Source organism: Ambystoma mexicanum, chromosome 7q (genome assembly GCF_040938575.1).
Source record: "Ambystoma mexicanum isolate Mex_15411 chromosome 7q, UKY_AmexF1_1, whole genome shotgun sequence".
Lineage (NCBI taxonomy): Eukaryota > Metazoa > Chordata > Amphibia > Caudata > Ambystomatidae > Ambystoma > Ambystoma mexicanum.
This window is the reverse complement of record NC_090941.1, coordinates 978,262,917-978,276,518: the sequence shown is the minus strand read 5'-3', so window position 1 is coordinate 978,276,518 and position 13,602 is coordinate 978,262,917. Positions and strand designations below refer to the sequence as shown.

At 45.4% G+C, this 13,602-nt stretch overlaps 1 protein-coding gene across 1 annotated transcript in view; it reads left to right on the top strand.

The window, feature by feature from the left end:
- LOC138528445 (NACHT and WD repeat domain-containing protein 2-like) overlaps positions 1-12,212 on the top strand; it is a 328,733-nt gene extending 316,521 nt beyond the window's left edge. The window contains exon 7 of the mRNA XM_069640078.1: positions 7,304-12,212. Within this exon, the coding sequence (XP_069496179.1) occupies positions 7,304-11,047 (3,744 nt within the window). The 3' untranslated portion in view covers positions 11,048-12,212. The remainder of the gene's footprint in view (positions 1-7,303) is intronic.
- The last annotated feature ends 1,390 nt before the right edge of the window (positions 12,213-13,602 follow it).

The following is a 13,602-nucleotide window of genomic DNA, read 5'->3' as shown; positions in this document are numbered from 1 at the left end:
GCTTATGCTCATTGGTCCTTCTTTCTCATCCATGGGTACTTCGTATCTGAATAAAACCTCTGTGGGTAATCTTACAAATATGCCCTTTATTCTTGAAAGCTTATACCAATCAGTGTGTGTGCTCCATAACTAATACATCTTAATCTAATGGCACACACCTTTATATTTTCTGGCCATAAAATGCTAATATAAATTCTTGTGTATTTACATAGTTAATCCCTGGAGTAGTGCATTTTATCCCCTAGTCAGTTCCTCAAATGTCTCCCCAATATGTCTACTGACATCTTGCAAAAATACAATAGTGGTATAAAAAGGTCATGCTTCCCAATCCTATGGTGTGTGTACGTTCAGGCCTGTGCTGATGAAAGTGCTCCCTCCCATTACTATTGCTCCACCTATTCTGGGTATGGGTGCTTGTGTCAGCGCATGCACATTCCATGACGCTACTGTGTTTTGCTGCAAAAGTACTTATGATTGTGCTAATACCTGTTGTACTTGTGTAGGGGCTTGTTGTGCTTGATCAGTGCCACTTGCTGTTGCATAAGCCCTCCATGTTGTGTAAATTACATTTATAGTTGTACATGTATTCAGGGCACATGTCTGACACTGTGTGTGATCTTGGGCATAATACTCCAATGGTTCTGTGCTATACAGTGGGGGATATACTGTCCCCCTCTTGCTGACCTCAGTTACCTCTCTGACAAGTGCCCACACTGTCTACCTGCAGCACTCTCATGTCCCTTTACTGCAGTCCCTGTCTCACCCTTGGTCTCATCCTCCATTTCATTCTCCTTGCCTCCCATGCCTGTTTCTTTCTCACCACCGCCTCTCGCCCTTTCCTTCCTCAGTCTCTTTCTCATTTCCCTCTTTTACTTACTTCCTTGCCTTCTATTGTTACAATTCGATAAAAATTGTTCTCTTTTTTTGATAATGTACTGGCACATCCAAGAGCTCTTCCAGTTGTTGCGGTCATTTCTGTGCTATTTAACACAAACGTATGAGGCATCTCCCTGTGCTCATTCATTGTGTGTGTTGGAAAGCCATTGGGCAACCTTTCCTTTATCAAATTATCCAACAATATACCTAAACTTTGAAAATGGTTTCCTTTTATTGATCAACGTGCCTTTCTCCTCTTTCTGTGCGCTTGCCCTGTCCACACTGATAGTGTGCCTTTAGAAATGCCCCATCCATTGCTAATAAAGATACCTATAATGTTTAAATCGGATAAAAAATCAGGGGGGTCTCTAATTAAGCAATATGACCCGAGCGGCGGGGGCATTACCGACTCAGGTAATGCCCCGGGGCCCATAGTTATAGGCCCGAGTGAAGCGAGGGCCTTAACGAAGGCCCCGGGGCATTACCTGAGTCGGTAATGCCCCCGCCTCTCGGGTCATATTGCTTTTAGTACCCCGGCCCGCATTATGTGCGTGACCGGGGCACTAAAAGCATTTTTTTATGTCCCGAAAAGCCACAGCGTTTCGGGACAGAAAAAAAAAAAAAAACGACCAAGAAAATGGCCGCCGGGAAAGGGAAAACGGGAGTCCGTTTTCTCTTTCCATGGCGGCCATCGGGAGCGGACGCGCTGGGAACACAAGTGTTCCCAGCGCGTCCGCTCCCAAAAAAAAAAAAGAAGGAGAAGGTAAGTAGGGTTGGGAGGGCAGGAGGCAGGGGCAGGGAAAGGTTGAAGAAAAAAAAAAAAAAAACGACCCTGCGTCCCTGCTAGGGGACGAGGCAAGCCTCCGGCTGTGTGTCTCCACACTGCTGGAGCCTGCAATTGTTCCCCAGCGGGGACGCAGCAGTAAAAAGGTAAGTGGGGCGGGGAGGGCAGGGAGGAGGGAGGGTAGAAAAAAAGAAAAAAAAAAAAGCTTACCAGAGTCCCCGGCGGGGGTGAAGGCAGCCTCTCAGCTGGGGAGGCTCAGAGCGGGGATGGCCCCGCTTCGAGCCTCCTCATTGGCTGAGGGGCTGCCCCGCTCCCCGCCGGGGACAAAGGCCGTGGAATCCCGACATAGGGATTCCCGGCCTGGTAATGACTCGGCGAGGGCCAATCAGAATGGCTCTTGCATTCTGATTGCGCCCTCGCCGGGTACTAATGTGTCTTAGTATAATATCTCTGATCCGGGCCTGAAAAGGGTCTGGCATAGCCCTAAAATCCAAAATAGTCAATAAAACCTTGAAAAGCGAAGTGGCCTGTGTAATTTAAAACGATATGATACACCCCACAATCCCATACATATAAATCAATGGTGCCCCAAGAGCACCACCTCAACATAACATAAATCAAATCCCTTTCTTCTTTAATAACAATCCAGTCTCAAATTCTCTCAACTGGTGTTGTTACCCAACCTAAAAGTGACCGGCAAACTATAAACACCATCCTGATAGCCGAGGAAATGTGTCTTTTATCTTTCTTTCCTTTAGTGAGGGTTTTGGATCTGAATATAATAATCTTGTATCTACTTGTTACATTTCATCTATGAGTTAGTACTTTATTTGTTTTCCTTTCCTTGGTACAGAGCACAACTGGTACAATGCTTTTGAGTGAGCTTTCAGATTGCTTTTCCTTGGCAGAGCTGTCAGTGAATAAAAGGTAAAAGAGCAATGATAGGGTTTACAGGAATGCTTTCTGCTCATCAGCTAAAGGACCTAATCTATGTTCCTTGGTACGAGGCTGTGTGTGAATACAAGGAGCTTTTCTCCTAACCCATACTGGCTTTGCCTTACAGTGTTTTTTCAGGTCCTGTGGGCCCTGGTCACTCCAGTGGTGAGTGGTAAAAGCACACTGTGATACCCACCCTTGAAAGGCGACCTTCTTGAGAAGCATTGGACTGTTCAGTCAAACCACGATCCGAAGCATGAATTCAAAAGACATTGCCATGTGCTGACATGGACATTAGCACCATGTGGTGGCGAGCCAGACAATCAGGAGGCAAGGAACACAGGCTGAAACTGGTGATCTCAGCCCACGTTCCAAGCCACCTGATGGCCGATTCGCCCACCCGCCATCTTAAACCCACCCTCCGTTCCCTTTTTTTACAATCCCCCCTTCCTACTTACCTCATTGAGGCACCAGCAAATGCAGCCACCACAGCTGCTGCTACCGCTCCTTCCGCTCTATCCTGGCTGGCCACCATGGAAAGGGAAGAGGGGATCTGTACAGGGCCCCGCCTTCACATTCCATGGCAGCCATCTTTGAACAGTCTTTTCTTTCCGTGAATGGGATGAGGCGAGGTGGTCTATTCATGGAATTGAAATACTTTGAATTAGCCCCGTCTCAGCCTATGGGATGGGTGCTAATAACGTTAACCACCCATCCCGGGGCCCTTGCTAAAACCCTTGCTTTGCTTGAGCCTTTAACTTGGGCCGTTAGCATCGGTTTCAGCTCTTGGAATGGTTGGTTAACGCTATATCCAAGATGGACAATCCAAGATAAAAGTGATTTTACAACTCTAGTAAACAGTAACCCCATGCACCAAAATACTGTACAATTGGTGGAATACACAGTGTAGTGAATACTTTTAAGATTTTAAGAAATTAGATTTCTACCCTTCTGGAATGTTCGCACCACCCACAGCTCCAAAACAGTACAGCAGCCCCAACCCAGTCATTATACTGTGCCGTGACTCTCGGTTTGTTAAGCTTCAGAGCCGCACTCGCGATTAGGCCTTTGACAGGCTTAGAGCTGTGGCTGACAGGCTCTTGACTTCATACTGTTAGGGAGCCACACCAGGTGCGAATGGGTGGCGGACCTCATGGAGTTGGGAGAGGTTGCAGCATACCCAGCATTGTTCTGTTTTTGTGGGGATGGGAGGGTGCAAATGTTAGGACTGATTTTCTATATTCTGGTCTATAGATACAGCCACTATAGTAGGGAATAATACAGATTAAACCCCTGCAAAGGAAAGTATAATTAGTTTATGCACTACAGGTCCAAAGAGAATTAACCCTTACTTCAAAAGTCCTTCCCTAAGTTTTATTTATTTGAATTTATATAGCGCACAAACGGCACAAGGTCACCGTGGTGTTGTTACAGATTATGAGTCACTTAGTTACAGGAGAAAGGCAGAGTATGGTACATTCACAGTAAAACAGTTTGTAGTGGAACATTATTTTAGTGCCCTATGCCCATTATCTGAGGCCTTTATATGTTCAAATGTTCAGTGAAAGTTCTGACGACACAGTTTGTAACGCTGGATAAAATGAAGGTAGGGTCTATGGGGTCCAGTGAACAATTCCAAGGGTTAGAGGACAAGTTATTCTAACTAACAAAAGTGTCCCCAACTTTCGGAAAGGCTTGCACCAGCAAGCAATGGCAAAGCCCAAGTATTGTAAACGTTTTAGAAAAGTTAGCAAAACTTTCAAACAGAGTTTAGGAACAGGTAAGAACCACTGTAACTCACCCCCCGTACTCCGATTCTTCACAGGACTTGGCAGGTCAATGGAAGAAGGTCTGAGGTTGATTTTACCGCTGTCAGTCTCAGTCCTTGATTCGCAAGGGTTGCAGGTTCGAGCAGCTCTCTGGTCGGTGTCTTTAGCTGGTGCAAGGACTCTCGAATGAAGAATGAAGAAAAACTCGATGCAGGACCCCTCTGAGTTCTGTAATCGACGTTTTGGACGGTGGTTACTGCAGCACGGTGATGCAAAGGGACTCACTTGTTGTGGTCAGGCTTTCCCTCCTATCTCTGGTCCCCCTTGATGCTAGGACTCTGTGATTCTGCTGAGATAAGCCTTGTAGGACAGGCTAAGGATCCCCCAAGTTCCGGCCTCAACATGGAACGGCGACGTCGGAGGCACGGTAGCCCAAAGTCAGAGCTAGTCATCCACAGGGCAGTCCAGGGACACTTCCGAAGACATTTCATCACAGGGTACCGAGCAGATGTCAGTAAAGGATGTTCCCTCTAATCCACGGGTTGCAGCTCCCTCGCAGGACTGCTGAAGATCGACAGCAATATAGGGCTCTTCCAGGACAGCAGCAGAAGTTGGTCACCAGACCTTCTTCAGATGGATCTCCGGTCTCTTCACGGGTCTCAGAGCTGGGCAGGAGTCTTGGCTCCTTCAGGTTACTCCAGGATCTCTCTAGAGTGAGTGCAGGGGTCCTCTTCTTATCCTAAAAGCCAGCTAAGAGCAGAAACTCCCAATAGCAGGACTAGCCCCACACACACCCCAGCAGTGGTTTAATCAGGGCCACTGGTGGGAACACTCATGCATAATAGCTTGTGGATTGGAATTGAGAACAGTCAGTCCCAGCCCACATCCTGCCAGTAAACACACATAGCCCTCCAGTAGCCCGACAAAAGACTCTGCTTTCCCAGGCACTAGAAGTCCTTATAAGGATTTTCCTGGACTATCAGGCCAGGAAGAAGGCTAAAAAACAAGATGGCCAAAAGACAAGCGAAAGACCTTGTGGCATGGCCATGTTTGGTCACTAGCCACAGTAAGTAGCCAAATGCGGTAAACGCGGTAAGGCTAAAATGAAAACACCAAAAAATTGTAAAAAGTCACTGCTGCCACCAGCTTGTCCATTTAGCACACCTAGAGTAACCAAACATGCTCTGAGTGTTAGCTTAGAGCAAAAACAAAAGTGTACCCCATTGCAATGCATTGTAAGATGCATTGTACAATGATATCAAGTTATCACAATTGATAACAAGTTATTAAAATTAGTAACTAAGAAACTAGACTAAGGGAGAGAATGTTTCCGAATACTAACAGCCTGAAGGACATGTCAGTTTCCCCATAACAGATGAGCAAATGACAGTGTAGTAAAGCTTAAGGCTTCACTGCACTGTGAAAAGTACAGGTCAGGGTCAAAAATAAAAGCAACAAGTTTGGGGGTCCATTAAAATGGAAGGAAAGGTGCAGTAAAGAGACATTTTTCCTAACAGAAAACACAATTTAGGTGGGGCAGGGTGACTGGATACCATGCATTGTTCTCATTTGAGGAGCCGGGGAAAAGCAAACATGAGGGAAATTTGAGAGATTTGCCGAAAGCCAGGTCTTTTTTTTGTTTTGGTGGGAAAGGATGGAAAACAACAAGGAGGTCAGGGAGCTTTGTAGGAAACTATTTGTTTTGGGCTTTTCCACTTGGGCAAGGGCAATTACCAGGTAGGTGAAGGGTGGGGGATGGCAGGGGGCCAGGTTATTTGTGATTTTGTGTTGGGGGGAGGACAATGGGGAGTTGTTAATCCATTTGGTGTATGCTTCCCTCGTACTTTTCCTTACCAGTTCTAAGTCGTTTTTTCAACAGGAATTCTGCCAAAGTATTATACTTCACTGGAATTCTGCTGAAAAAACTCATATTTGTTTTGTTTTTTTTGTTTTAATTTCTCCCCTTTCCCCTATGCTATTCCTCCTACCCCTCCTTACCCCTTTTAACCTCTTACCTCCAACCCCCTTTATTTTACAATGAGATTTGTCAGCGGAATTCCGGCAAAGTAAAATACTTTGGCAAAATTCCTGTCAGCAAAACTACGGGATGTCTCCCTCACCATCCATTCAATTGGTCTATTCAAAATGTAGGAGGTGCATGGCAGCCCAACAATTGTAGCATTTAATCTCTGGGTTTGGAGTGACATCATAGACAACTTGTGCTTTGCGTGAGTTGTCTATCGATATCACCCGGAACCCCTGGAAGTAATATGTTCCTTTTATAGAAACATTATTGTTTTATTGGAATAGCCTCCACCTTCCTCTTCGTCTTGATCCGGATTTCCTCAAATTCCGGAAGCTCCTCAAGAATTTCCTTTTCACTTCCTCCTTCCCTTCTTCCCTCCTCTGCTAATCTCACAGCCGCTGAGATTGGTGACCAGGGCCCTTTTGTGTCCTCCTCCTGGGTCCTGGCCTCCCACACCCAATCGCCTATAGCCTCCGCTCCTCCCAGAACTTTGCCCTGGCACCACTGGCCTTGCCCATCATGTGCTTGCACTTAGCTATTTATTGGTGGTTGACCACTCCCCTAGGCACTTACAACTGCTCACCCCCAGCACTTCCCACCTGATACACCTAGTACTTACCCCCACCTTCTCTCTCTATGCACTTGCACGTTCTGAATGCTCACAACGCCTGGTAGGTTTGCCTCTATCTTACAGTGTTATATCTATTTTTACTCCCATGCTCCCTCCTTGTTGCCCTGTGGCCGATTTGAAACAGAATTAACTTGTTGTATAAGCGCCTTACAAATGCACAATAAAAATAAATAAATATTGATAGTTACCATCTATATGATCACTCTGAAAAGTAATATGTGCCATGTTGATTTCGATGGAAGATAAATTGTTAACACATTGCTCTCCTTTCCTTCCTTCAGATGCACTGTTGGCTGAAAGACACTGATGCCAAACTACTAGTCCGTTTTGCTTCACCAGCAGGATCCAAAATCCCCCTCAGAAATCTTTTAACAGGACTATGCCAGCAAATAGCAGATATCTACCAAAGAAGAGTACAGACCCACCAGAAAGATGTCATGGAATTGAGGGAATGCTTTGTTGAACTTCTGACAGCTGCATCCAAGCAAAGTCCTCTGGTCCTTGTTTTGGATATCCTTGACCATATCACAAAGGATGACAATGCAAGAAGCCTATGGTGGCTCCCTAAATCGTTTCCACTGTATGTGAAGGTCATCATTTCAACCAGTCTGAGAGAATCTGAGATCTTAACACACTTAAAGAATCTGTATGAAGACCGCATCTCACTTCTTGATCTTAAGCCACAAAGAAAAGGGTGTAATGAGAATCTAAAGCAAAGCCTCTTAGCGATTCATCGAAAGATCACATCCGGCCAACAGGTCTACGTGAATAAGTCTCTGGAAAGAAACACATCCCCTATGTGGGTACTCCTCCTACTCAAGGAGGTACTTCACTGGAGATCTCACGAGGACTACAACGATGAGACCCTTGGGAAAAGCCTGCACAGAGGCATCGAAAGACTATTCTGCATGTTGGAGAAGAAATACGGACACATCCTCGTCTCAAGAGCCTCAAGCTATATCACACTGGCTAGATCTGGAATTTGCGAGACTGAGCTGGTTGATATTCTGTCAACAGATGACGCTGTCCTGGATCATTTTGTTAGGTCCAAACATTTCAACAATAGTTGTAGGGTGCCAGAGTCCATAGTTGCACATCTTCTGCTTGACTTGGTAGGTTGCATGGCACAGAGATTGTTTATGGGTTCCATGGTGTTGTGCTGGACACACACGTGCTACCAGCTCGTTGTGTGTAAACGGTACCTCAACAATGCAAACTTGGTTCATGAACTTCACACTGCTTTGGGACACTATTTCAGCGGGCGCTGGGCATGTGGAAGGGCCAAACCATACATTATGAAACATCAGCTCACCAACGGCGATTCAAAAGGTGACCAACCGAGCACACGGCCATGTAAGATATATATTGACAGGCAGCAGCCGTCGCAGCCCTGGATTCTCAGCCCACAATTCAGTGAGCAGAGTCCAGTCTTAGTAAACATTAGGAAAGCCCATGAGCTGCCCTATCATTTGAAGAAATGTGACCGGCTGGATGAGCTCTGCAATATTATGCTGACCACGTTCCCATTCTATAAAACAATGATCGAAAGGGACCAGTTGGAATCTTTGATTTCTGAGGTGGAGGATACAGCTCATATCACTGCAAGGAAGGAGATCAGCTTTATGAGTGATATTTTATGGGAGTCTGGGTGCTTAGTAAACCAAAATCCTGCTATGCTGGAAATGGTCTTCCAGGCCACAATATTACCCCTGGCAACAGAGTACCCAGGTCTACTGAGCCTTCTGAAGCAAGTGTACCAGGAAGGATTTAAAAGCTCTGCAATTGTCGCTCTGTACTCCCCGTTGGTTGCAATTGCAGCCAAGCACGTTCAAGCGGTTGAACCCTCGACTATAATTCGTATTTTGGAAATGCCGGTTCAGCCGTCAATTATTGTGGTATTCGCCAACGCTGCTTTGTATTCCTGGAATGTGGTACAGCCCCTAACTTTGGTGTACCGTCCTTCGGAAAACATGGCGGCCAAAGATGCAGAACTCTCACGAGATGGACGACATCTTGTGCTCTTGACAGGAGGCAATTCACTTTTGATATTGGAATGCATGACTTGGCGGCTTCTTTGTGAAATTAATGAGACTAGGTTACCAGCCACTGCTCTTGAGAGCCCCCTGTTTATTAAAGGTTTTTATGTGCTGGACCGCCATCTGTATGTTTGGTACACAAATGCCTCCTTGGTCAGCGTTTTTGACATTCTATCATGCAACAGCGTAAGTGAGCTCAGCTGTCATCAAAGGGTGGACTGCTTTTCCTGCACTAGAAATGGAAACCATGTACTTCTGGGACTTCAAAACACTGTCTCTGTATTTGATAGCACTACATTTTCTCATTGCACCACCATCCCGTTATTATTTCCGGGACATGGCGTGAAAGCCATATACCTTGCTGAGTCAGATACCGAAGTGTACATTATTGACATGGTTGGAAATATTGCAGTTTGGGACATACTAGATCCAACTCAGCCGCAGTGCTTGGATGAAATTTATAGTTCGGAAGAATCCGGTGAGGTTATTTCAGCAGAGTTGAACCCAGATTTCCAATGGCTTCTACTTTGCAAGCGGAACCAAATCCAAATTTTTGACACAGACGGTTGGGGGCTGGATGAGTTCCCAGCACCGAAGAAGAGTCGCTTTGTCTGTGCAATCCTTTCGGCCGATTGTGAGCTGATCATAGCTTCCATACAAGATGGTCCCTCACTACTTGTCTGGAGAAGGGACTGTGGGCAGTGTGTCCTGAAACTTGACATTGGAGACAGGGAAGTTGAAAAGTTGATCAAATGCTCTCAGCAGGCCCAGTTGGTAGCTGTGATGGAATTGGGTTCCCTGGTGGTCTGGAACCTGGATCTAATAGCCTGCGCAGCATCAACGGTCATCGCAAAACAATCGATACAATCTGTCCTACTATCTGCTTTCATAGACCACTTCTATACCACAGATGGCTCTGAAGTGGTTTACAAGTGGAAACAATCTTCATACCAGGTGGTAGCCTTCTTAAAGCATGACAACCCCATTGGCAGCACTCAACTTACTACCACTGGAGAGTTCCTTGTAACATTGGAAATGCACGGAGACCTGTATGTTTGGTGCACTGATACAGATGAAAACCTTTCTCGAATTCATGGCAGCCACGTATCGCACGTCCTGCTCACGCCCAATGGGCATTTTGGTGTTGCCCTGAGTGGGAATAGTATATCTAGCGTATGGAAGCTAACCACTGGCAATGTGGTGTGCACTTTCCAGGCCTGCCTCCAAGAAGCACTGATCACTCCTGAAAGCACCTTTGTGATGGGTCTGGACGATGGGGATCTTGTGGCATTCAGTTTATGGTCCAGCTGTGCGAGCAAGACATTTCAGTGCAACGACAGATCAAAGATACTAGCTTTTCAACCCTTGCTCAATCACCCAGACATCACAGTTGTCATAACCATAAGTCGAAACCTCTACACTTGGAATGTGGCAGAAGAAACAATCTGCCACCAAATTGAGCTACCGAGCCATTTCCCCGGCCACGCGTCCGACTGCCAGATCTCATCGGATGGTAGCATATTGATCAAAATGGCAGAGAAATCCATCCATGTGCTGAATTCTTACTCTGGGAAACTTGGTGTGCTTTGCACAGAAGGCACAGTGCTCCGCCAGCACCTGAGCAAGGATGGAAGGCTTATGGTCCTTGTGCACCTATGCAGCGAGAAAACGAGGGACTGTGATTTTCACACCAATCCAATTCTCTGCGTGGTACAGGTCTCCAATGGAAACACTCTTGGTCAATTTTTCCTGGGTAAAATGCCATCCTGTCTGGCCGTATCGGAGGACGATCTCACGATTTTCCTCGGCTATGATGATGGGACCATAGGTGTCTACACGGTGGTTGAAACGGACGAAGATAAAATCAAAATACAAACTCACCTAAGCTTTAGAAGCAAGGATGCCCACGCTTCCTCTGTGAAAGTGGTCCTGAGCAAAGAGTCTCCTGACATTGTGTGGGTGGATCCGCATGAAGCTTTTCACGAGTAGTGTTCAGGTGCGTACTCTGGGAAGACAGCAACATGTGCACTATTTTAATGAAAAACTACTGATGCACTGCTGTTATATTTGTTTAATCGTCCATGTCTAGCTCAGGGACTTTTCACATGCTGTCCAGGTGCCCTCAAGGAAGGGGTTCCAGCAATAGTGTGTGCTATGCTGAGACATGGGATTTGCCATCCCTGGGTTTGTTTACTGTAAAGAACAATACAGGCGTTGGCAAGTCAGCTACATTTGGAGGCATCCTTAAGCCATTGCAGATGTGTCCCATTTGGACTCACAGGCCTTAACTACTACCCGCTGGGACCTCTTCGGCTTTCAAACGGCTAGGGACGGCAGGGGTTCATCAACCTCAAAACGTTCCTGAAGAGGCGAATATTCCAAGCATGCACTGGTCAGAGTTCAGGGCCAAGCAGAGGCCAGAAAGAAACATATACAAACATCAACATTCAAAACCAATACATACGGGCCTGGAGAGTACCGGAACCCTATCCGGTCAAATTTCCCTCGCCAACCTACAGAAGCACAGTTTTACCATTTCGACTAAACCTACGTCAGACAAAAGACCTAGTGGCTAAACGGAAATTAATACCGAAATGTGAAAATGTGTGTAGATTCTGTAAAGCGATTGATCAATCTGAAATTGCTAAGCACTTGTTGACACTGTGTCCCAAGCTAGTGACCAAACTCATTTTCCACTTCAAGTTGCATTTTAAGGAAATAAGAATTGTAACTCTTGATATTCTGTGGAATGAAATGTTCCAAACCAACCGCACTGCCCTAAGAATTGCAATTGTCAAATGTTTCATTTCTCTAAATCTGGTTTGATTTTTGCTGAACCCACATGGTCTGAATATTGAATGGATACTGTAATAATGCTCCGTCTTTAAAATCCAGCTGACGCAGAACCTGTGCTAAATTGATATGATCGAAATTTGAAATTGGCAGACTTAGTGTTGTAACAAAGATTTGAATTGTTGTAAATCCTAATTATGTATGTATTTAATTATCCTCCTTTTTTTTCTCTCTTCCTTTTGTCTTCTCATTTTCCAATGTATGAAACATTCATTATAATTTCCTTTTTTCTTATCTTTTCTGACTATGTAAATTGAAAGGTTGATAATTTTTGTTTTTTATTCAACAAAACCAATTAAAAAAAACATATCTACAAAGTACTTGCAACTTTTTAGCCCCAGTTGAGGGAGGGCGTGGATACTCGATCTCTCTGTAACATTTGATACTGTGCGTGCTTTATCTCTTGCCAGCTGCCCACATTTGTGCGGGAGCTTTGGGTTAGCCTATTGCCTTCCTGACTCACCAGGAACATTAGTTCCCACGGCACCTCCTATTTTTGTCTCTGTACTGGTAGACTGTAGAGTGCCTGAAGTGTCTACCAACCCCATAATATTTAAGATCTATTTGAAGGCACTGGTGTTATGCTTGTAATCTGTGGCCTATGAATTTGTTCTATCGCAGTTGGCACACAGATTCCTGTGCATGCCAGCAGTTCCCAAGTGAGCTTTATCACAGTATTGGAGATCCTTTAGCTGGATGCTGAGGGGATGCGCACCAGAGGTCCTAGGGTGATCCTAAAACCCAAATGCTCCTTCTTGACCCATGGTGCCCTAGCCTATAGGCCAAGCACTCCCATCCTTTTAGTGCAGAAGAAAGACTTTGGCAGCAAAGAATGAAAGCATAGCAGGCTCGGCCTGGTCTGTAGGGCAATAGGGCAATGCCCGAACCAACAACACAAAATAGTAGTGTGGGCCAGTTTTGTGAGTCAAACTGGGCAGCTTTTTTGGCCAATGTGGGCCAGTTTGATGAGTTACTTCACTATGCGGCTAGTAGTTTTGACCAGTGTTGCTGGATAAATATTCTTTAACATGCACAATTTGCATCACATTTATCAGAAAACTCCCCGTTGGGTTCAGACATTGCCACAAAAGGAATAAATGGACATTTGCAACTGTGGGACACTTTTTCATTGATGCCCAAGACAATTTTGTGCCCCAGTCCAACCATGAGGAGTTCTTTGGAAAAATAGGCATGGGGACGAGCCCCCAGTTTGGTGCTGTGGTACAAAGCTTTATTTTCAAACTGTGAGAACTGCTCACAACACCTCCTTGTGCCCTGGTGGAACACAACATTATCTTGGTTTGATGCGTTAATCAATTTTTCAACAGGATTGTGCTAATGCAGTGTTGAGTGCTTCCAGGGTGCCTGTTTCAGTGGATACAGGCAGTGTAGAATAATTCAGTTTATCCAAATTATAAGAAAAATGGATGAATCCGCAACCTCCCTATTCAAAACCCATCACTGTCTCAGAGTCTGGAAATGTGTGAATGTTTGTCGTACGCCTGGCCTCTAAATACCTTCCCGACATGGCACATACATATTTACACAAGAAGAATGGCCTTTAAAAAGCATTAAGGTCAGCAGGGAAAATCCTGCTTGTGGGACCAAAAAGTAGTCACAAGAGCCGAGTGGATAAATTACCCCTTAACGTGGAAGGATCTACTTTACAAGTAAAACACCTTCCTACTCCA